This window comes from Rhinatrema bivittatum, chromosome 5 (genome assembly GCF_901001135.1).
Source record: "Rhinatrema bivittatum chromosome 5, aRhiBiv1.1, whole genome shotgun sequence".
Taxonomy (NCBI): domain Eukaryota; kingdom Metazoa; phylum Chordata; class Amphibia; order Gymnophiona; family Rhinatrematidae; genus Rhinatrema; species Rhinatrema bivittatum.
This window is the reverse complement of record NC_042619.1, coordinates 127,359,529-127,380,231: the sequence shown is the minus strand read 5'-3', so window position 1 is coordinate 127,380,231 and position 20,703 is coordinate 127,359,529. Positions and strand designations below refer to the sequence as shown.

The 20,703-nt window shown below is 47.6% G+C and overlaps 1 protein-coding gene across 1 annotated transcript in view; it reads left to right on the top strand.

Moving 5' to 3' along the window:
• COG3 (component of oligomeric golgi complex 3) overlaps window positions 1-20,703 on the top strand; it is a 200,906-nt gene that overhangs the window by 98,161 nt on the left and 82,042 nt on the right. The window contains 2 exon segments of the mRNA XM_029602898.1: window positions 6,464-6,588; window positions 15,229-15,318. Of these exon segments, the coding sequence (XP_029458758.1) occupies window positions 6,464-6,588; window positions 15,229-15,318 (215 nt within the window).

Below are 20,703 nucleotides of genomic sequence, written 5' to 3'. Positions count from 1 at the left end.
CCGTGATGGCATCGGTGCCCAGAGGGGTAGTACCTCCCCTTACTGATATGGTGGTTGTTGCCAGTTCCTCTGAGGAGGATGCTCCACCTAGGCCCGCAGAGACACCAAGGCCTGTAACCCCATCTCCAGCTTTGCCGGTGCCCGCACCTCTGGACGAAGGCCGAGTGCCTAGGGCCTGTTTCCTGTGACTTACAGTGAAGATGAGGGTCCCTATGATCCCTGGGGGAGGATACCTCAGAGTCCTCCGATGAGGTCTCTGAGGGTCTCCCCTTAGATCCTTCTCCAGAAGAGGGAAGGAAGTCTCCACCTGAGGACTTAAGCTTTGCAGGGTTTGTGAGGGTGATGGCAGTAGCCATCCCATTTCAGTTGCTGCAGAGGAGGAGGCCAGGTACAAAATGCTTGAGATACTCCAGTTTGTGGAGCCTCCTAAAAAGATGGTGGTGGTCCTGATATACGAGATCCTTAAGGAGCTTTTGCTGAGGATATGGGTACAGTACCTCCCATTAACAAGAAGGCTGCCAGATTCGATAAGTGTCAGCTTCCTCACCAGTCTTTGGTGGTCAATTCCACTCTCAAGAGGGCCAAGCGTTCTCAAACCCATTCCTCGGCACCCCCAGGAAAGGACCACAGAGCAATGGATGCTCTTGGGAGGAAAGTGTTTTGGGGGCCATGCATATTGCCCACATTTCTTCCTACCAGCTCTACATGAGCCAGTGCTTGCAAGACATCTGGAAGCAGGTGCAGGAGGTGGCCGAGCAGCTGCCTCAATAGCAGCAGGGCACCCTCATGTTGCTGGTGCATGAGGGCCTGGAATGCGGAAACACGATGTCTGAGTGATGTACCATGTTTTCAAAACTGCATCAAGAGTCGCAGCGGGAATTGGCGCCTGCAGAATGGGCATGGCTGCGGGCCTTGGATCTCTGACCAGAGGTACAGGAACTACTTGCCGATGTGCCTTGTACTGGGGAGAATCTCTTCAGAGGTAGGTTAAGGGATGTGGTTGCCCAGCTCTGGGACCACCATGAAACCCTCCAATAACTCTCCGCCAGCCCTCTGGACCCATCCTCCTTTTCTAGGAGGCTGATGAGAACGGGACAGAGGAAGTCTTTCTTTCGCCAGAGGAAGTACTATCCTCTGCCCCCTCGCTCCCTTCAACACTATCAGCCATTCCAGGCAGCAGAGAGCCCCCAAGCCCCAGCCGGTGCCCCAGTCAACTCCTGGGTCCCGGTTTTGACTGGGTCGTAGGGAGCGTAGGCCCGTACCCGGGACATTGGACACTTCGGTAGGGGGCAGGCTGCTGTTCTTCATGAACCAGTAGCCCAGTATAACCTCAAACCAGTTTGTTCATCCCATCCTAGACCTAAGGGTCTTGAACAAATTTCTAAGAAAAGAAAAGTTCAAGGTGGTTCCCCTGGGAGCCTCGATCCCCCCTCTTGCAAAAACGGGACTGGCTATGCTCCCTAGATCTAAAGGACACATACACTCACATCGAGATCTTCCCCAGTCACAGGAAGTATCTCCAATTTGTGGTTATAAAATAGCACTTCTGGTTCCGGGTGTTGCCATTCGGGCAAGCATCTTTACAAAATGTCTGGCCATGGTGGTGGCACACCTCTGCAGGCTGGGGGTGCATGTTTTCCCCTATCTGGATGATTGGCTGGTCAAGAGCACATGTCAGGCAGGAGCAGTCAGGTTCATGCACTTGACCATCCGAATGTTGGCGTCACTAGGGTTCGTCATCAACTTCCCAAAGACCCATTTTGGCCCGTCACCTCAATTGCACTTCATAGGAGCCCTGCTTAGACACGGCTCAGGCCAAGGCCTTCCTGCCTCGTCAAAGGGCTGTCACTTTGATGACCATCGTGGCAGAGATTCAACAGAGCCAGCAAGTGTTGGCCTGGCACATGTTGAGGCTGTTGGGCCACATGGCCACAACCATCCATGTCACTCCCTTGGCATTATTACACATGCACAGAACCCAATGGACCCTGAGGTCACAGTGATGCCAGGCCACACAGAACCTTCAGGACGGCATCCGAGTCACCCTGTCTCTCCGGGACTCATCCTGGTGGCGGCTACTTTCTAATCTGGAGCAGGGGATCTCTTTTCAAAGTCCTCCTACCCAAATTGTCTTAACCACGGATGCGTCCATCCTAGGCTGGGGAGCTCATGTAGATGGGCTCAGCATCCAGGGTCTCTGCTCTGCCCAGGAAAGCCGTTGCCAAATCAATTTCCTGGAGCTCCGGTTGATCAGGTATGTGCTATGGGCTTTCAGAGATCGGCTGTCCAATAAAGTTGTCCTGATCCAAACTGACAACCAGGTAGCTGTGTGGTATGTCAACAAGCAGGGAGGCATGGGTTCGTACCGCTTGTGTCAGGAACTGATCCAGATCTGGTCATGGGCACTGTCCCATGAGATGGTGCTCAGGGCCATGTACCTGGACGGGATGGAGAACATGATAGTGGACAGGCTAGGTCAAACCTTCAGACCCTATGAGTGGTCCCTGGACCAGGAATAGCGAATAGGATATTCTGCCTCAGGGGGAGCTCGGGCATAGATCTTTTTGCATCCCCATGCAACAGGAAGATGCCTCTGTTCTGCTCCCTGTATAGGTCAGATGGCAAACCAGCCTCAGATTCCCTTCGTGGAGAAAGCTGTCTTGAAGCTTTGTGAGGACAAGGGGACTGTGATCCTCATAGCCCCTTATTGGCCAAGACAGGTCTGGTTTCCACTCCTAAAAGAGTTGTCCATCTGGAGACTGATCAGTCTGGGAACTTCCCCAGATTTCATCATGCAAGATTGAGGCAGGTTCTGGCATCCCAACCTCCAGGCCCTGTCACTCACAGCCTGAATGTTGAGAAGTTAATTCTGCAACTGCTCAATCTCTCAGAGGATGTGTCTCGGGTCCTAATGGCTTCTAGAAAGTCCTATGGACTGAAGTAGAGGAGGTTTTCCATGTGGTGTGAGCAGAAGACCCTAGATCATTCTCCTGCCCCCCCCCCCCCCCCCCAAAAAAAAAACTGCTTGATTACCTTCTACAACTATTGGAAGCTGGCTTAAAACCCAACTCCATTAGAGTTCATAGTGCAATTGGCGCATATCCCCAAGGTGTAGATGGTATGCCCATCTGTGTACAGCCTATAGTTGTACGATTCATGCGGGGCCTGCTTCAATTGAAGTCTCCCCTAAGGCCTCCTGCTGTATCTTGGGATCTCAATGTAGTGTTAGCTCAGCTAATGAAAGCCCCCTTTGAGCCGCTGGACACCTGTGACTTGAAGTACCTGAACTGGAAGGTCATATTTTCGGTGACTGTCAGCAAGCTTCAGGCCTTAGTGATTTATCCAACTTACACTAAGTTTTATCATGGCAGGGTGCTCTTGCGTACACACCCTAAGTTCCTGCCTAAGGTGGTGACAGACTTTCATCTTATCCAATCCATCTTCCCGCCATCATTCTTTCCCAGGCCCCATTCACATCAAAGCAAACACGGACTGCAAGCGAGCTTTAGTCTTTATCCGGAGCAGACAGAAGCCCATAGTCCACCCAACTTTTTATTTCTTTTAATTGGAATAGGTTGGGCGTTGCCATTGCCAAACAGACACTATCCAGTTGGCTAGCAGATTGCATCTCCTTCTGTTATGCCTAGGCGGGACTGTATCTTGGGGGTCATGTCAAGGCTCATTCTGTCAGAGCCATGGCAGGATCGGTGGCCCACTTGTGAGCAGTTCCCATGGAGGAGATCTGCAAGGCTGCAACGTGGAGTTGTCTCCACACATTCACATCTCAGTATTTATATTGGGATGGCCGATGTGAAAGTAGGTTTGGCCAGTCTGTCCTTCGGAACCTGTTTTGAGGTGTAGAACCCAACTGTACCCGCCTAGGACCTGTTTGGGTTCAAGCTGTCTCCCCACTCTGTTACCGTTGGCACCTGTTTGAGTGTCTGTTGGTCCCCTTTTGTGTTGGGGAGCAGCTTGTAGCTAGGGATTCAACCATCCTGCTTGTCCTTGGAGAAAGTAGTGATGCTTCCCTATAACAGGTGTTCTCTGAGGACAGCAGGATGTTAGTCCTCACAAAACCTACCCGCCACCCCACAGAATTGAGTTTCTCCTAATTTTCAGTTATATATAATTCTATATTATAAGACTGGAGAGGAACCCCGTGTGGACGCATGATAAGTGTGCCAAGTCAAAGTTCTAGAAATTTTGACACAGGTTTTGTCAGGGCTTCATCTGATGATATCACCCATGTGTGAGGACTAGCATCCTACTGTCCTCGGAGAACACATATTACAGGTAAGCAGCTCTGCTATTTCTGATCTGAGCTCTGTTTCAATTTAGTCCAACTTTCCCAGAAAATTTTTTTTATCAAGCTGGGTGATGGAGCTCTGGCTGGCTATTGGCTTTTAGGATCTGCCAGTTTTTCATGTTTTCTTTTAGGGTTACAGGTGCAGCTCTCTTCCACTTTTCAGTCAGATGAGAAGAGCGGTAGTGCAAACATTTGTGGTGCTTCTGCCCAAGGGCGTAGATGACGTGGTAGATCCTAGGAGCCCTACAGGCGCCTCTGGTCTAGTTAGTGGTCTAAATGCAGTGTTGAGAAACCTGTTGGGTTTACCATTTGGATCCTAATTTTGTGGACTTTAGGAGTCAGTACTCTTTTATACACATGTTTCATATGTATACATGTTTCACATGTATAACTTTGTGCTGTGCATTAATCATATGTAGAATATGTGCACTCTAAAATAACACTAAAAATTGCTATTTAGTGGCAGCATTATCACTAAGGCCAAAATAAAAATTCATGTATTTGCCATGGAACATATTCTGTATTAATTAGTGCAAGACAAAGTGTGTTTTACAAGGTAGTAAATATTGCTTCCATGTTTGAAGCTGTTCAGTCATTTGAACGCACAAGTGTTTTGGAAACAGGACCCAGTGTTGTGTTGAAAGAAAGCACACTGTACCATCAGTGAGGCAAGAAAATGCAGTAAGTGCCGCTGCCCATGACACAGAGAGAGTCCTGTCATCAGTTTCTAAAGCATTGCAACAATCAGAAGGAATGTGCAGAGGAAGACAATCATGGGTGTCACATAGAAATAAAACAACAAAGAGCATTACAGCATTAAAATCTTTCTGTACCATGTATATGCTGGAAATGCGCTGTGATGCAACCTTTTGTATTCAGTGCTTTAGTAAACAACTGTTTATTGAATGTGATTCAATAAAATTTAAGTTAAAAAAAAAATACTAAGCATGCCAAGAAAGCACCTGTATGCTACAGGTTTATAGACTAGAGTCATGGTTCTTACTCTGTTTGGATTTTAATGGTGTGCAATAACATTCTTTAATAATTTATTTCATTGTGGCACTCGTGTACCTGTCTTCCGCTGCCGCCACCCCCTCCCCCCCAGCGCCCAATAGGATCTAGACCAGTGGTTCCCAATCTCAAACCTTACCCAGTAGATGTTTTCACAATAGCCACAATAAATATGCATGAGATATATTTGAATGCATCCTAATGCATTCAGCTCTATCTCTTGCATGTTTTTGATGGAGTATCTAAAAAGCAGACCTATTGAGTGAGCTTTGATGACTCTGCTAAGATCCATTGATCTAGTGTGCTTATTGGCTTATGATTTGTGAGAGTGTTAATTATTGGTTTGCTTTCACTGTGTTTGGGATCATGTTACCAGGCTGAATGGGATCACACTGTATTGCCCTTTGGATGGTTCCATCTCTCTTGACCTTAGTGTGGTGTTTGTAAAATGAAAGTCCACACTGAAAGGATTGCTGCACAGGACCTTTGAAGCATTAACCTCACAAGCCATCTCATCTAACACTTTTAAGAAACAGCATGGTAGGAAGATACAAAACATGCATGTGTGATGCACAGGTTTGAATATTAAAACAGATCCAAAAATTAAATGTGCCATTTAAAGTAAAATCCAAACTTTCTGCATAACATAGTAACGATGGCAGAAAAATACCAAATGGACCATCCAGTCGGCAAGTGTTTTAGAAACATAAAATAGAAACATGATGGCAGAAAAAGACCATCTGCCCAAGTATCCAATCTTATGCATATTCATTGTGGCATTCCAGAAAATGTGATGTTCCTCCAGGAGAGGATTTTTGAAACCTTGATATATATTATGTTACCGTTTTGGGCTACTACAGGTTTACTTCACCTAAACTTTTTTTATTTATTTATCTTTTTTGTAGTTCATTGATTCAGAGTTTGTAATAGGCCTACCTTTTTATATTCAGGTGCCTTTTTATGATGAATTCACACCATGAGCTCACCAAGGGGAACACTTCCCAGTCTGTCCTGACATGGCAGAGCAAAGTGAATAGTATAAAAAAAAAAGGAACTGTATACAGAGAATCCTTTCTTAGAGAGCATCCTGTCATTGAGGTTGCAGGAGTAAGATTTTTGGTGCATTGGCTTTCTACCATGTTGCAGGTACTTCAGAAGTTGTTAATCCAAGAGTGCAGACGACAGTTTCCCCAGCAGATCTCCATGGGATGTGGTACCCTACAGTCCGGAGGACACTGGTGTGCCTGTCTAAGCTTTACAGGTGTATAGATGTAAGTATACAAGCATAGCTGGCACGCATAGCTTAGATCTCTGTAGTGTAAAGTAACCAGGTGTATATTTCAAAATAGAACATGACAGCAAGTAAAAAAATCACAAGACCACTTTCTCTCCCCGTTGTATGTCACTGACTTCTGGAAATACAGCTTTACTCTTCTCCACTACTAGGATTTCTTGACCATATTCCATGCTCTCTTAAATTTGAATACTGTTTTTCCTCTCCATTCGACTGGGAGGCTGCAGTGGCGAGTCAAAGCACATGGCTAATAGCGCCGAAGAGCCAATGCAGGGGCAGTAGAGCTTGTATTGTCGCATGCATGGTTCGGGTGCGATTGGTGCACAGCCTCTGAGTCTCCATGGAGAGATCAGTTCTGGCAGGGCTGTCTCAGGGGGCGACGCTGCGAAGTTAGGGAAGCGCTGAGGCGACCGTGGGCCAGTTCCCTGCAAGCGCGTGAACAGTGGCCATTTTGGCAGAGGTAAAAAGCTTTGGGGGAGATGGGGGATCCACTCCTACCCTTTCCGGTCAGGAATCCCGCAGGAGCGCACCTTTGGGTTTCTGCATCTTTGGGCTTCTCATGCCAGGAAGCCAGCAAGAGAAGAAGTATCCATGTCCTCACAGAGGGGCACAAAGTCGCCCATGTCCTGTAATGCAAAAAGAAAAAATCCTGAAAGGATCTGGGGGTTTCTAGATTTGGCTTCATGTCTGTGTAGTCCCTTGGATGAAGTGGCAGAAGAGCTGACTGTGGAGTGGACAGATCCTCTGCTGCCTGGTCGCTTGGTGTTCCTTAGACTTAAGACATAAGGGGCGAAGAGCACAGCAGGAGATTTCTCTAGATCTCGATCCCAGTGAAGGATCCTGAATGAACCGAAGGACAGTGTGTGGCAGGTATTTGGCAATTTTTGAGATTTCAGATTATACAGGGTTTTTACCATGGGATTCCTGGATACCTAATGCGACAGGTCCGGCCAGGGGCACAGAGAGGTCCCGCTGGCCAAAGGAGGATGGATTTCCCCAAGATCTTCAAGAGGGAGGCAACAAGGTTTCATAGGATGACTTTGACCTGCGGAGAGCTGATACTGTCTTAGAGCGGATACCGTCTAGGACGACTGGCTTGTTTCAGTGACAGCTTTTATTTTTCATAAGTTAGTTATGTAGCGGGGAAATGTGTAGCTTCACCTCAGGAGGAGGTTTGAAGTCTTGGCCCTGAGCACAAGGGCTGCAATTTGCAGCAATTTTATGGAGAGAGCGTGTCTGCGTTGGAGTTGCAAGCTGCATCAGGTATAGCAGCAAAAAAAAAAAGTTAAGGAGACACTGGCGTATGGCGCACTTGCTTTGTATGGCCTGATCAGATCATTTTTTTGGAATCTGAATGTCTGCGAGATCGGCCAGAAGACTGCTGTGATTGTGCGGCTGGTTGGCAGAGATGATCCAGTTCTCGACTGGGAGCTCTTCCCTTTACGGGCAGGCTCTTGTATGAGGAGGACGTGGAGTAGATAATGGAGCTTTCCTAGCATATAGTCATATGGACTCAGGACCAGTGGGTTTATGCTTCCCTGCTAGCAGATGGAGATGGAACAATATGTCACAGTATATACAAGTATTCTCAGTCTCGTGCATCTCGCTATGGGGATTGCTTTGAGCTCTTTGAAAGGAGAAAGTTGAAATTCTAAATTCTGGAAAAGAAAGCCCCGCTCTCCTGCGGAGATATCTAAAGGTCTCTGCCCCAGTTGAAAATTCCTGAGGCAATTTCCGTGATCCCTCAGAGATGTGCCTTGGTTCGGTAACTGGGTTTCCCAGCACGGACTTAACTGCTAGTTCAGCTGAAAGGCAGCAGGTGCAGGAGGCAGAGTGTGGCGGTGACGACAGATGCCCTCTCCCCCTGCAGCCGGAGAACGTTTCTGTACTCAGCCGGTAAGCGCTGAGCTCAGGTTAGGTTTAAAAAAAAAAAAAAGAAGTTTTATTTTTGAATCAGAGACAGAGGAGTTTCAGGACTTCATCTATTCTCCATGCTTGACATGCCATACCGACGTTCCTTACCACTTCCGTTGGGGGAACTGGGCAGCCTGGCGGGTTGAGCCACCCCCGGTGGGCTAGGCCCCACACTTAGCCTTTTTTCTTGTACGTTGCGTGGTAGGCCGTGGTGGTGGTTTTTGCGCGCTCTTCTGCGTGTTCTGCCCACTATAGGCTGTCAGTGTGCGCAGTGGGGCGGATTTTCAGAGCCCTGCTCGCCTAAATCCGGGCGGATTTAGGCGAGCAGGGCCCTGCGCGCTGGTGCGCCTATGTTCAATAGGCCTACCGGCGCGCGCAGACCCCGGGACTAGCGTAAGTCCCCGGGTTTCGCGAGGGGGGCGTGTCGGGGGCGGGCCCGGTTGGCGCGGCGTTTTGGGGGCATGTTGGCAGCGTTTTGGGGGCGGGCCCGGGGGCGTGGTTACGGCCCGGGGCGGTCCGAGGGCGTGGCCGCGCTCTCCGTACCCGCCCCCAGGTTGCGTCCCGGCGCGCTAGCGGCCTGCTGGCGCGCGGGGATTTACGTCTCCCTCCGGGAGGCGTAAATCCCCCGACAAAGGTAAGGGGGGGTTTAGGCCGGGCGGGTGGGTTAGGTAGGGGAAGGTGAGGGGAGGGCAAAAGAAAGTTCCCTCCGATCATCTGAGAAAGGGAGTTCCCTTGTCCTCTCCGGCTTGTTTTTGGTACTCACGACAAATGCGAGTCTCCATGGTTTGCGGGGGGGGGGTGCTCACTGTTTGGAGTTAACAACCCAAGGGCGCTGGAATGCCAAAGAGTTCCGCTGGAACATCCATCACCTGGAGGCCTGAGCAGTATGGCTGGCATGCTTGCAGTTCAGCCACAGGCTGCGGAATCAAGAGATTCACGTGATGTCAGACAGTGCAACGACGGAGGCCTATAAAAAATCGCCAGAGAGGAACCAAGAGCCAACAAGTGTTGCAGGAAGTAGACCAGCTGATGGAGTGGGCGAAAGATCATCTGCAGATGATTTCAGCCTCTCACATTGCAGGAAAAGACAATGTAAGAGCAGACTTTCTCAGCAAAGAGAGTCTGAACCCAGGAGAGTGGGTGTTGTCAGCTGATTGTGAATCTCTGGGGCCTTCCGTTCCTAGACCTGCTGTCAACTTCTCAAAATACAAAGGGTCCTCACTTCTATAGTCGCAGGAGATATCCGTGGGCCCTGGGAATAGACGCTTTCGTAGAGGTCTGGCCAGAAGACAGATTGCTTTATGCCTTTTCTCCATGGCCCTTGGTAGGCAGGATAATTCGCAAGATTGAAGGACACAGAGGGCTAGTACTTCTGGTGGCGCCGGATTGGCCCAGGCGTCTGTGGTTTGCGGATTTGCGATGACTCCTGGTGGAGGCCCCCCTTTGTCTTCCGCTGCATATGGACTGCTTCAGCAGGGACCGATTCTTCACAAGGATCCGACTTGATTCTGTCTTACGGTTTGGCCCTTGAGTGGGCTTGACTGTGAAAGCTTGGTTCTTTCTTTGTGGTGATTGCCACTTCGCACTCGCAATTTCTCCACTTCTTTGGCTTATGTGCGAGTTTGGAGAGTTTTTGTGGCCTGGTGTGAGGAGCAGGGTGTTCTTCCTCGTTCAGTTCCTTGGATGTTAAGTGTCTTGTCATGTGGTATCTGGAGGTCTCTGAGCCTTTTTGAAAGATGGATCGCCTGTTTGTTCTCCATGGCGGGAGGCGTTCCAGCTTTGCGTGCTACCATTTATTTATTATTTTATTTACTAATTTTTACTATACCGATATTCAAGACAAGTCTTATCGTACCGGTTTACATCAAACAAGGGAAAACCATCTAAACGTGCGGAGGAAAAGTTACATATAACAGGGGCGAAGAACTTTGGAACAAATCGGAAATGTAGACTTATTGGATTAAGGATTATTGTAACTTGTTGGATTAAGGAGGTGGTCACAACCGCATATGTAGATGCTGGAAAGCCATTGCCTACTCAGATTAGGGCTCAGGCAGTGTCATGGGCAGAGGTTAGTCTGTTGACTCACATCAATATCTTCTGAGCTAAGACATGGTCCTCCTTACACACTTTTTCCAGATTTTATATTCTGGATGTGCAGGCCCGGGAGGATGCAAACTTTGCATGTGCGGTGTTGCCTGGATCGTGGGCAGCCTCCCACCCTGTTGGGGAGTAGCTTTGATACATCCCACCGGTCCTGAGTCCATCTGTCTATATGCTAGGAAATGGAGAAATTACTTACCTGATAATTTAGTTTTCCTTAGTGTAGACAGATGAACTCAGCTTCCCGCCCTCTGCTGCCACATGAGTGTCAATAGTATTTCTGTGAGGCTCTTGTCGCAAGGGATTACTGGTAACTGTTCATCCAGTTCCTAGCTTGGGGTACTTAGTGTTTATGGTGGTCTGAGTACAGTTCTAGTTACCTGTTTTTAATCATGTTTTTTACTAGTCTGTCCACAATTGCTTTTGAAGTGAATACTGGCTGGCTGGGGTCACTGCAGGGTCATGTATACTGTGAAGTCAGATTGCTCTGCTCCATCTGCTTGCAGGGGAGCATAAACCCACTGGTCCTGAATCCATCTGCCTACACTAAGGAAAACAAAATTATCAGGTAAGTAATTTCTCCAGTCTGGGAGAGTTCAAGGTCCAGGTGCATAAATTGCCAGAAGACAGGTTTTCTTCAGGCTAAAAGTTCTTTGGGTCCTCACAGGCAAACTGCAGCCAGAACTCAGTCCTAGGGTAGTCTTTTCGATGTGGTCGGGGACCTCCCTGGGACAACCCAGCTACAGACGCAAGCAGAGTAAGGTCCTCGCAATGTAATGAGGACGGTCTACTCTTCAGTTGCATTCAGAGGGTGTTTCACTCTGTTTTTACAAAGAGTGGGCTGAAATTAACATGGGCCAATGGATCCTAAAAGTGTTAAAACTAACTAACTAAATAAATAAATAAGAATAAATTTAAAAAATGGCTACGTGTTTTGAACTTGCTCGTCTGGTTCTAGACGTTTAGGTAGTTTTCACTTGCACTTCTCTTGCCAAGAGACTCAACATTCAGAAGATGCTGACTCGCTTCTGGTGACTAGTGGCCTTAGAGCCTTTTTCCCGAAAGGAACAATGAACAGATTGATGTTCCATTTGTTTTCATTGTGCCACAAAAGGAAAAGACGTTTTCGTCCGATTTGTAGTTTGGAGAAAGATAAATATGGCTCTGAAAGTTCTTCTTTTCCATAGGGGGAGTTTAGGTTCTTTGGCTTGGGCAAAGGTCAAAGCACCAGCAGTTTCTGAAGGTTTTGATTTTGGGGAATCATTTTCAGTTTTCAGCCTTCCTGTTCGGCATCCTGCAATTTCACCGAGGTGATGGCGATTGGGGCAGCGGCCCTACATTGGGAACGTGTGCTGGTGCATCTGTTTCTGGATGATTGGCTTTGCCGGGTGAAGTCAGGCAATCTGTGATAGCAGTTGCTCAGAATATGCTGAGGTGATTGAAGGCTTCAGGCTGGATGGTGAATCTAGCAAAGAGCCATCTTGTTTTCCAATCAGTCCCTGGAGTGTGAGGGCTTTGCTCGACAGGGTCAGATTCCACACCTGTTGGGCGGGCTGTTTATGACTACCTGTGAGTCCTAGGTTGGTGGTATCAACCTTGGAATTGGTGCCTTGGTAGTCTAGTATCTGCAGGCTCTTTGAAGAACTCTTCTCTCCTGGTGGAATCTTGTTCGGAGGACTTTTATCTTCCCCTTCCGCATGGACCAATCTGGAGTGTGGTGTGGTTACTCACTACCGAGGCCAGCCTTTTGAACTAGGGCACAGTGTGTCAGCTTCAGTCTGTGCGGGGCCACTGGTACAAAAAAGTGACTTCTTCGTCTACAGATGAGAGTGGTGAGATGCACATTGCTTGCCTTTTGGCCAAGGTTGCATGAGGGGAGTCCTATCAGTCAGTGCAAAGACAGTGGTCTACATCATCTGACAGGGAGGAACCCAGTGTCCAGTGATGGCTCGGGAAGCCCAGGGGTTGGTTTCCTGGGCAGAGAGCCAAAGGATGCCCAGGGGTTGGTTCTCTGGGTAGAGTATCTCTTAAAGACAATGGTAGCATCTCACATCCCTGGGGCAGGCAAGGTTTTGACGGATTTTCTCAGTTGGAGAAAATTAGACCCTCAGGGAGGCGACAGTGTGTCTCATCCATCAAGGTGGAGAATATCCCCAAATGGACTTAATGGCGACCTGACAAAACTCCATGGTGGCTCGGTTTTACAGTTGCTGAGGAGAACACAGTGCAGATGGAATTGACGCTCTAGTTCTACCATGGTCTTGAGAAATTCTTCTTTGTTTTCCCTCCTTGGCCTCTGGTGGACAAAATGAATGTCTGATAGTGGAGCATCCAGGTAATGCCAGATAATAAAGCATTCAGGCAATGTAATTTTTGTAGCTATGGAGTGTTCTTGTCGGTAGATCTGCTCAACATGGCCCTAGACGGACCGCTGAGATTTGACCAATTGTCACATGTTCTCCATCAGGGCCCAATATGTTCGCACTAGGCTGCTTGCTTCTTTCTTGCAGCTTGGCTTTTGAGAGGAGAAGATTGGCATGGAAGGGATATTTGGTAGCAGTTATTGCCATCTTATTGCTGGCATATATTAGAGTTTGAAGGATCTGCGAGTCCTGGTGTGTGGTGAACAGAGAGCAGCCGGTTCAAACCGCTGTGTTACATATTTTGAACTTTCTCCAAGAAAGTTTGGTCAAAGGTTTGGCCTTCAACTCTGAGAGTCTACTAAAATTGTGTCCGGGGTAAGGTTTAGGGGTATCCTCTGTTGGCTTATCCGGATGTCATGCGCTTCCTTCGGTAGGTTAAGAATTTGCGTCCACCAGTAAGGGAGTTTTGGCGCCTTGGAATTTTAATGTGGTACTATGAGGAATGTTTGAGGCTTCAACTGAACTCCTACTGAGGGCAACGTTAAAAGCTTGGACGCTTGAGAGAGTTTTTCTAGTGGCTATTGGTTCGATCAGGAGTATGTCAGAGATTTCAGACGTTGTGCTAGGATCCTTTTCTGCAGATCTCTGAATCGGGGGTATTGTTACGTATGGTAAGGTCCTTTCTGCCTAAAATGGTTTCAGCGTTCCCTCTTAGGCAGTGGAGTTTCCATCCTTAAAGGATTGGGAATTCTAGTCTCTTGAGAGAGAGAAGTAGGCTCTTGGATGTTCAGTGAGTTTGTTTGCATTATCTGAAGGTTATTAATGATTTCTGTTAAGTTGGATCTTCTCGTTGTACTCTGTAGTGGTCCAAAGAAAGGAAGCGCAAAGCATCAAAAGCTACGATCTCACAGTGGCTGAAAGAGAGGGTTAGATTGACATATTCCTAAGGGTCGCCCTGTGCCTGAAGGATTGAGAGCTTTCTTGACACATTCTTCAGCAACCTCTTGGGCAGAGTCCCAATGAGTGCAGCCGCAGGAGGTTGGCAGAGCAGCTATTTGGAGTTTGCTACACACTTTTGTTAGGCATTTTCACATGGATGTTGGAGCTCCGACTTCTATGAACTTTGGTGAGAGTGTTCTGCAAACTTGACTCTCAAGGTCCCACTCAATTTGAGAGAGCTTAGGTACATCCCAGGAGTCTGGACTGATCTGGGTACATACAGGGAAAGGAAAATTGGTTCTTACCTGCTAATTTTCATTCCTGTAGTACCACAGATCAGTCCAGAAACCCAACCGAATAGTAGGGGGACAGACTTCGCTCGTTCTGTTGGGTGTATATAATGTAGTATTGTTGTAAGTCTTCAATGCTATTCTTTTAAGCTATGTTGAGACACAAGTATTCCAGTTTGGACAATTTTACCTTCCTCCTGCTTGTTGGTAGGGAGAGGTTTCATTTAGGTTTATTTGGTGGTGTCTTCATCTTGGCTTGGGTACAGGTCAATACTGAGAGACTGCAGGTGGCACACTAGGTTATGTATAGTGTCAGTAAAACTTTCTCTGTCTCCATCTGCTGGCAGGGATGCAAACCCAGGAGTCTGGACTGATCTGTGGTAATACAGGAACGAAAATTAGCAGATAAGAACCAATTTTCCTTTATTACTTCCTTTTTCTGCTGGTTTTCCTTTTCCCTATGCACCCTGCTCTGGCATTCATCACTGTTAATGAAAGTTCTCAACAAATTATTTTCATGGTGTACCTGAGAAATAGTTGTGTTTTTTTAGTGTAATCTTTGAATCATACAAAAGACACTTAAAAGCTGTTTAGTTCGGTGGTTAATGTGTGAGCTTAAAAGCATTCTAGATATAGAGGCAGATAATTGACTCTCCTTCCCTCCCTCATGCCTCCAAAAATCTTAATTGCTGAGGGTTTGTTTGTGCAGGCATGTTTTCAGCAGATATAAACATTCTGTTCTGCACACATCTTGCTACTGCTGGTGTGAAATTGGCAAAATGCTGCCAGTAGTAGCACTTCTAAGCACAGGCATATTGGAGGCAAAATATGACCTGTTGTTTCTGTGCTTGAATGCCAGTATCCAGAATTCTTATGGGCTCACACACCTGCATGTCAGCTGTGCAGGGCTGCTAACATTGTCAGACTTCCACAAAAAGAAAAATAGCGTTCTACACTATCCAGATGGAGTCAGATGGAGCTGTAAAGATTGCTTTGTTTCTCCTGCAGAGAGCAGTGTTTCAAGGGTTGTCCCAGGAAGCCTTATCTGCCTGTATCCAGTCATTGCTCGATGCTGCTGAATCAATTACCAAAAACAAGGTTAGATACATTTTGTATTACTTTCTAATAACACAAACACTCCTATCCTATGACTTGTAATAAATGCTCTGCAGACAGGTTACACCATAGATTTCCAAGCTGTGGGGCCCAGAAGACATGCACATGGCTTGTGGGATATAACCCTCACCCAGGAAAATCAGAAGTGTAAAGGAGTGTAGCAAGACAGTTGTGTCAGTTATTTTAAACTTAGTGGCACGTGTACAGACTTACAGCTGGAAATGCATGCACAGTTTGATTTGAAATGTGATGTTTATTTTTGGTTTGTCTTCTGATTTTTGCTATAGCTCGAAAGTGGTTAGCAAGTAAGTTTGTTCTAGGAGCCTCTGCAGTAGTTTTCTGTAAGGATACAGTGATACCATCCAAAAATGAGACACTGACCTTTTGGGGGGGGGAATATACAATAAAATCTTAATCACTCAGTTTTGAATCATGTGTGGCCATATACTTCATTTGTTGATTTTTTTTAAATTTATGCTACAGTTTTACTATTGCAGTGTTTTTAAGTTGCTTATGGCTTAGACTATTAGATCTTTGTACCTATTGTCAACAGATATTTTGTATAATTTAGCAGGAGTAGATTTTTCACATTCTCCATCAACAGGGTTGAAATAGCCATGACATGGGTGACATCTGTGTCAAACAGATCCATCTCTTTAGCTCAGTAAAGTTTTACATGAGTTCCTGCACGAGTGATGCCTTGTGAGTCCCTCTGTCTATTTTTTTTTTTTTTGTCTGAACTTCCATACAGACATGTAATCTCTCTTCAATTTTCTCATTCTGCTTTTGCAGTCTATTTTGAAATTTTTCCTTTTGCCTCGCTGCCTCGGCAGCCCCTCAACAGCACTTTTCAGTGCTACCAAAAAAAGGGAAACGTCAAATTCCAAGAAGGCCAGATCTAGTGGCTTTCAAGGACTGTGTCTGTGGCAGTAAGATGTCCATCACAATTGGCCACTATATCTGCTGCAAGTGCCTGATATCTAATTACAACTCCACCAATTGCTATGATTGCAGGAGGATGTCACCTAGATCCCCAAAAACTGTGTATGGAAGAGGTCTACAGGTTAGTCAATAGATGGAGCTGTTCCTTCTTTAGGAGCAGGGCCTCCTTGGGCTTCCTCCATGCTTAGTCAAGCAAGGTCTCCCCTGCCTATAGCACTGGACTCCAGATCTGCCTTAGCCCCAGGATTGAGCATAAGAGCCAGCAAGCTCCAGGTTATACTCCTGAGCCTTGTCCCTTTCTTGGGGCTTGGCGCTGAAGAAGTGCCAGTTACATTCCACACTACTGATGCCAGTTGTATCGGCAACGCATGGGCCTTTGGTGCCATCGGCACAGGAGTCTGTATAGCAGCCAGTGGTAACCCTAGCACCAATGGACTTTGAGGCATATTCTCTTCAGGTACCTTTTTTTCCTTTTTTTGTGTCTAATCTCTGCCTCCTGATCTTGGACCCCAGGTCCTCCAAGGCAACATTTGCAACATTTGCCCAGAGTACCCAGCTTCTAAACCCCAGATACCATCTGCTCCATCGTGCCCTTGGTTACTCAAGAAGGAGATCTCTATCTGGAGCCCTGCACATGCTTTTTAAGGTGAGGATCCTATATTGGTTTCAGAAGAAGTCATATCTCCAACCCTGACCCAAACTGTGGACTATATTGCAGAACTGTAAAGACTGTGAACTATATTGCAGAACTGTAAAGGCTTTCTTTATCTCTTTGGCAGCCAATGATAGAGGGCACTCTTCAGCCTCTGCTGTCCAGGATGGCAGATTTGTTCCCTCAATAGGGAGTCTTTCCAGCTTCCATGCCATGAGATCTCCCATCAGAAATCCAGAAGACAAAGCTACATCCCCCACCATCCCATTTGGCAGAGGAATCCAGCCTGCATTCAGAAGTTGAAGCGTGGAGCACAGCCAATCTAAATGTCCTCCAGGAGTTTTCCCCTCCAAGATGATAGAGGTCCCCACCTTGGTCACCATCTTCTTCATTGGAGTCATAAGTTCTTGTTCATACCCAGATCAGTCCAGACAAGTGGGTTTGCATCCCTACCAGCAGATGGCGGCAGAGAAAAACTTTGAGGCACTGCTACATATCTGAGAGTGCAGTCCCTCAGTATTTCTGACTCTAGCAGATGGTAGAGATGGAAACCTGCAGTCTGACAAAAAAAAAAGAGAGAGAATTTCGTGTTAGCTGAAGATCAGAGATTGGACTGAGGCTTCCTGAGGTGTTAGGTACCTTTGTGGACCATCCCTCGTGTGGAGCCGGGTAACCAGGGTGGCTGGTAACCCCTGTCTGTCTGTAGCCCACTGCTTCCGGAGGCCCTGATAGCCAGGGGACTGTCTCCCTCATTGCCTCCGAGGTCTCCTCCCTCAAGCCATCGTCCCCAGACAGGGAAGTATTCCTGTTTTGTTTCTTGTTGTTTTTATTTTAAGTTACTGGAAAAAAAAAAAAGGACCAGGAGCTTCAGTCTCGGTGGCTCGGTAATAGGGCGCTTGCTGCAGCGGGGGCTGTTGGCACCAGTATCAGGGAGTGAGTTGGGAGCCTGCCTTTTCTTTCCTATCACCGGGGGGGATCCCAGGGTTTGGAGGCGGTTTGCCACACACCATTTGGAGCGGCGTGACTGCGCGTCTCGACTTGCTGGCCATATGTGCAGTCTGTTCTTTTTCATCGGCATGTGCAGGTCAGATTTTTTTCCCCTTAGCGCTGCCGCTTATGCCTCGTGGGGAATGGCACCGAAACTGCACATGGCGGCGTGTAGGGCGTGCAGCCTCTGGTCTCAATGCATGATCCCTCTGCCTGCGGAGGATCCGGATAGAAGAGGGGAGTCTGATGATAGCCTACCCAATCAGAGTGCCAAGGATCCGGAGAATTTTTCTCCAGTTTGTCCTGTTCCTGCATGAGGCCTTTGTTGTGCGAAAGGGAGCAGGGGGGAAGCGTTCCAGAGAGACACAAGTTGCTCTTCTAAGAGGCCAAAGGTGGTGTCCTCAGGAGGCTCTGGGGATCTTTTAAGATGTCAGGGTCTCTGTCGCACAGGGGCCGAAAGAGATCCCAGAGATTTGGACAACTCTGATGACCTGCAGGAGAATCCTACAGACCCCCATGGAGTGGTCCCAGATGCGGGCCCAGATGCGGACCCAAATGCCGATCCGGATAGGAATAATAATGACCCTGATCCGGATGATGGAGATGGATGACCTTAGAGTAGTCTACCTGTTTGAGAAAGAGGAGTTATGTCCCTTCCTTCTCCAGGTTTTGGAGGAGCTAGGGGTCAAGGTGTCTCTGGAGGAGTCAGATAATGAAGGGGTGAACCCGGACCTGGGTGGCCTGCGTGGTCCCCTTAATGCCTTCCCATTGCCTAAAAAGATCCATAAGCTGCTAAACCGGGAATGGGACTTCCTGGAGGTGGGTTTGAAAGTCTGTCCAGCAATGGTGAAGTTGTATCTGTTGATGAAAGAGACTCTGGATCTCCTAATGGGTCCAAAAGTGGATGCAGCAGTGTCAGCCATTACCAAAAAAGACGACTATTCCAGTTGCGGGTTCAGCCGCTCTGAAGGATGTTCAGGACCGTAAATTGGAGATTCAGTTGAAATGGATGTTTGAGGTTTCTGCCTTAAGTCTGACAGCGGCGGTTTGTGGCAGTATGATGCAGAGGGCCTGTTCGTGCTGGGTTCAGAAAGCTCAGGAACAGGCCTCAACCAGGGCATTCAGCGCCATGCAGTCTGTGCGACTGGAAGCTGGAGTGGCTTATGTGGCAGATGCACTGTATGAATTGGTGTACTTTGGCCAGGAGCATGGTCTCAGCATGGTTGGTTGGCTGACATGTGGTCCCAAGTCTCAGTTGTGTAATTTCCCTTTTAAACAGAAGCTGTAGTTTGGGGAGGATTTGGATCAGTTGATGAAGACTTTGGGGCAGTCCAAAGGAAATAAGTTGCCTGAAAATAAGAGGGGAGCAGCAAGAAGGTTTTCCCTCCTCTGTCCCGTTTTTGGGTAGGCAGCAGCCCTTTCGGGGTGCCCGCAGATCCTCCAGGGCTGTCGCTGATCAGGGGACCGAAGGAGGAAAGTCAGCACATTGAAGCCAGGTGCCCCCATTCCTCTGTGGAAGCAGTAAGGGGCAGGTTGCCCCGCTTTTACAAGGAATGAGCCAAGATTACCACAGAGGTGGTAAGAGATGACTATGTGTTAGAATTTTCGTGCCCTGTCAGTGAAGCCTTTCTAGAATCCCACTGCTTGTCTCGAAGCAAATGGAAAGCAGTAACAGAGGTTACAAAAGTTAGACACCATAGTTCCAGACCTGCTGTCTGAGCAGGGACAGGGGAGGAACTCCATTTATTTCATGGTTCCCAAAAAGGAGGGCACCTTCCGACCCATTCTAGATTTGCAAAAGATGAATGTAGCCTTACGGGTTCTGCATCTTCATATGGAGATTTTGCGCACAGTTATAGCAGCTGTCTGCAGAGGAGAGTTCTTGGCTTCATTGGACCTGACGGAGGCCTGCCTCCATATTCCCATTCAAAGGATTATCAGAAGTTTCTACGGTTTATGGTGCTGGGTCAGCATTTTCAGTTTCAGGCTTGGCCACAGCGCCCTGAACCTTCACGAAAGTTATGGTGGTGGTAGCGGTAGCCTTGAGACGAGAGGGGATTTTTGTCTATCCATATCTGAATGAGTGGCTCATTTGGGCAAAGATGGAGGAGGAGTGCGGTCGATCCATCCAGCGAGTGATGAACAGATTGAGTTCATTGGGTTGCATAATAAATGCGGCAAAAAGTTATCTGGTGCTGACCCAGTTGTTGGAGTTTCTGGGAGCACGATTCAATACCGAGAGGCAGGGTGTTGCTGACTGTAGACTGAGTGTCAAAGTTGTAGGCGCAGGGAAGTGTCTGCTCTATCTGCTGGTGTCAAAGGTCTGGAATTATTTGCAGGTCCTGGGCTCCATGGCTTCCAAATTGGATTTGGTTCAGTGGGTTTTGCTCACATATGAACTTTGCAGAAGGTGCTCTTTTGCAGCATGGGTTGTCTAAACTTAAGGGCTGGCTTATAGCTCACTTCGCGTTCAGGTTTCAGCCTTGGGTTGCCTTAGGGGCAAGTGGCCTTTCATCTGGATTTAGTGCGATTTCTGAAAGGAGTCAAGCATTTAAGGCTTCTGGTAAGGAAGTTATGTCCGGATTGGAACCTCAACTTGGTGCTGCAAGTGCTCTTTGGGGCTCTTTTTGAGCCCTTAAGAAGAGTGTCATTGAAGGATGTGACGTTGAAGGCTGTTTTTCAGGTAGCCATATGTTCAGCTAGGCGGATTTCGGAACTGCAGGCTCTGTCTTGCAGGGATCTTTTTCTGCGTATTGTTAATGACAGGGTAATGTTGCAAACGGTCC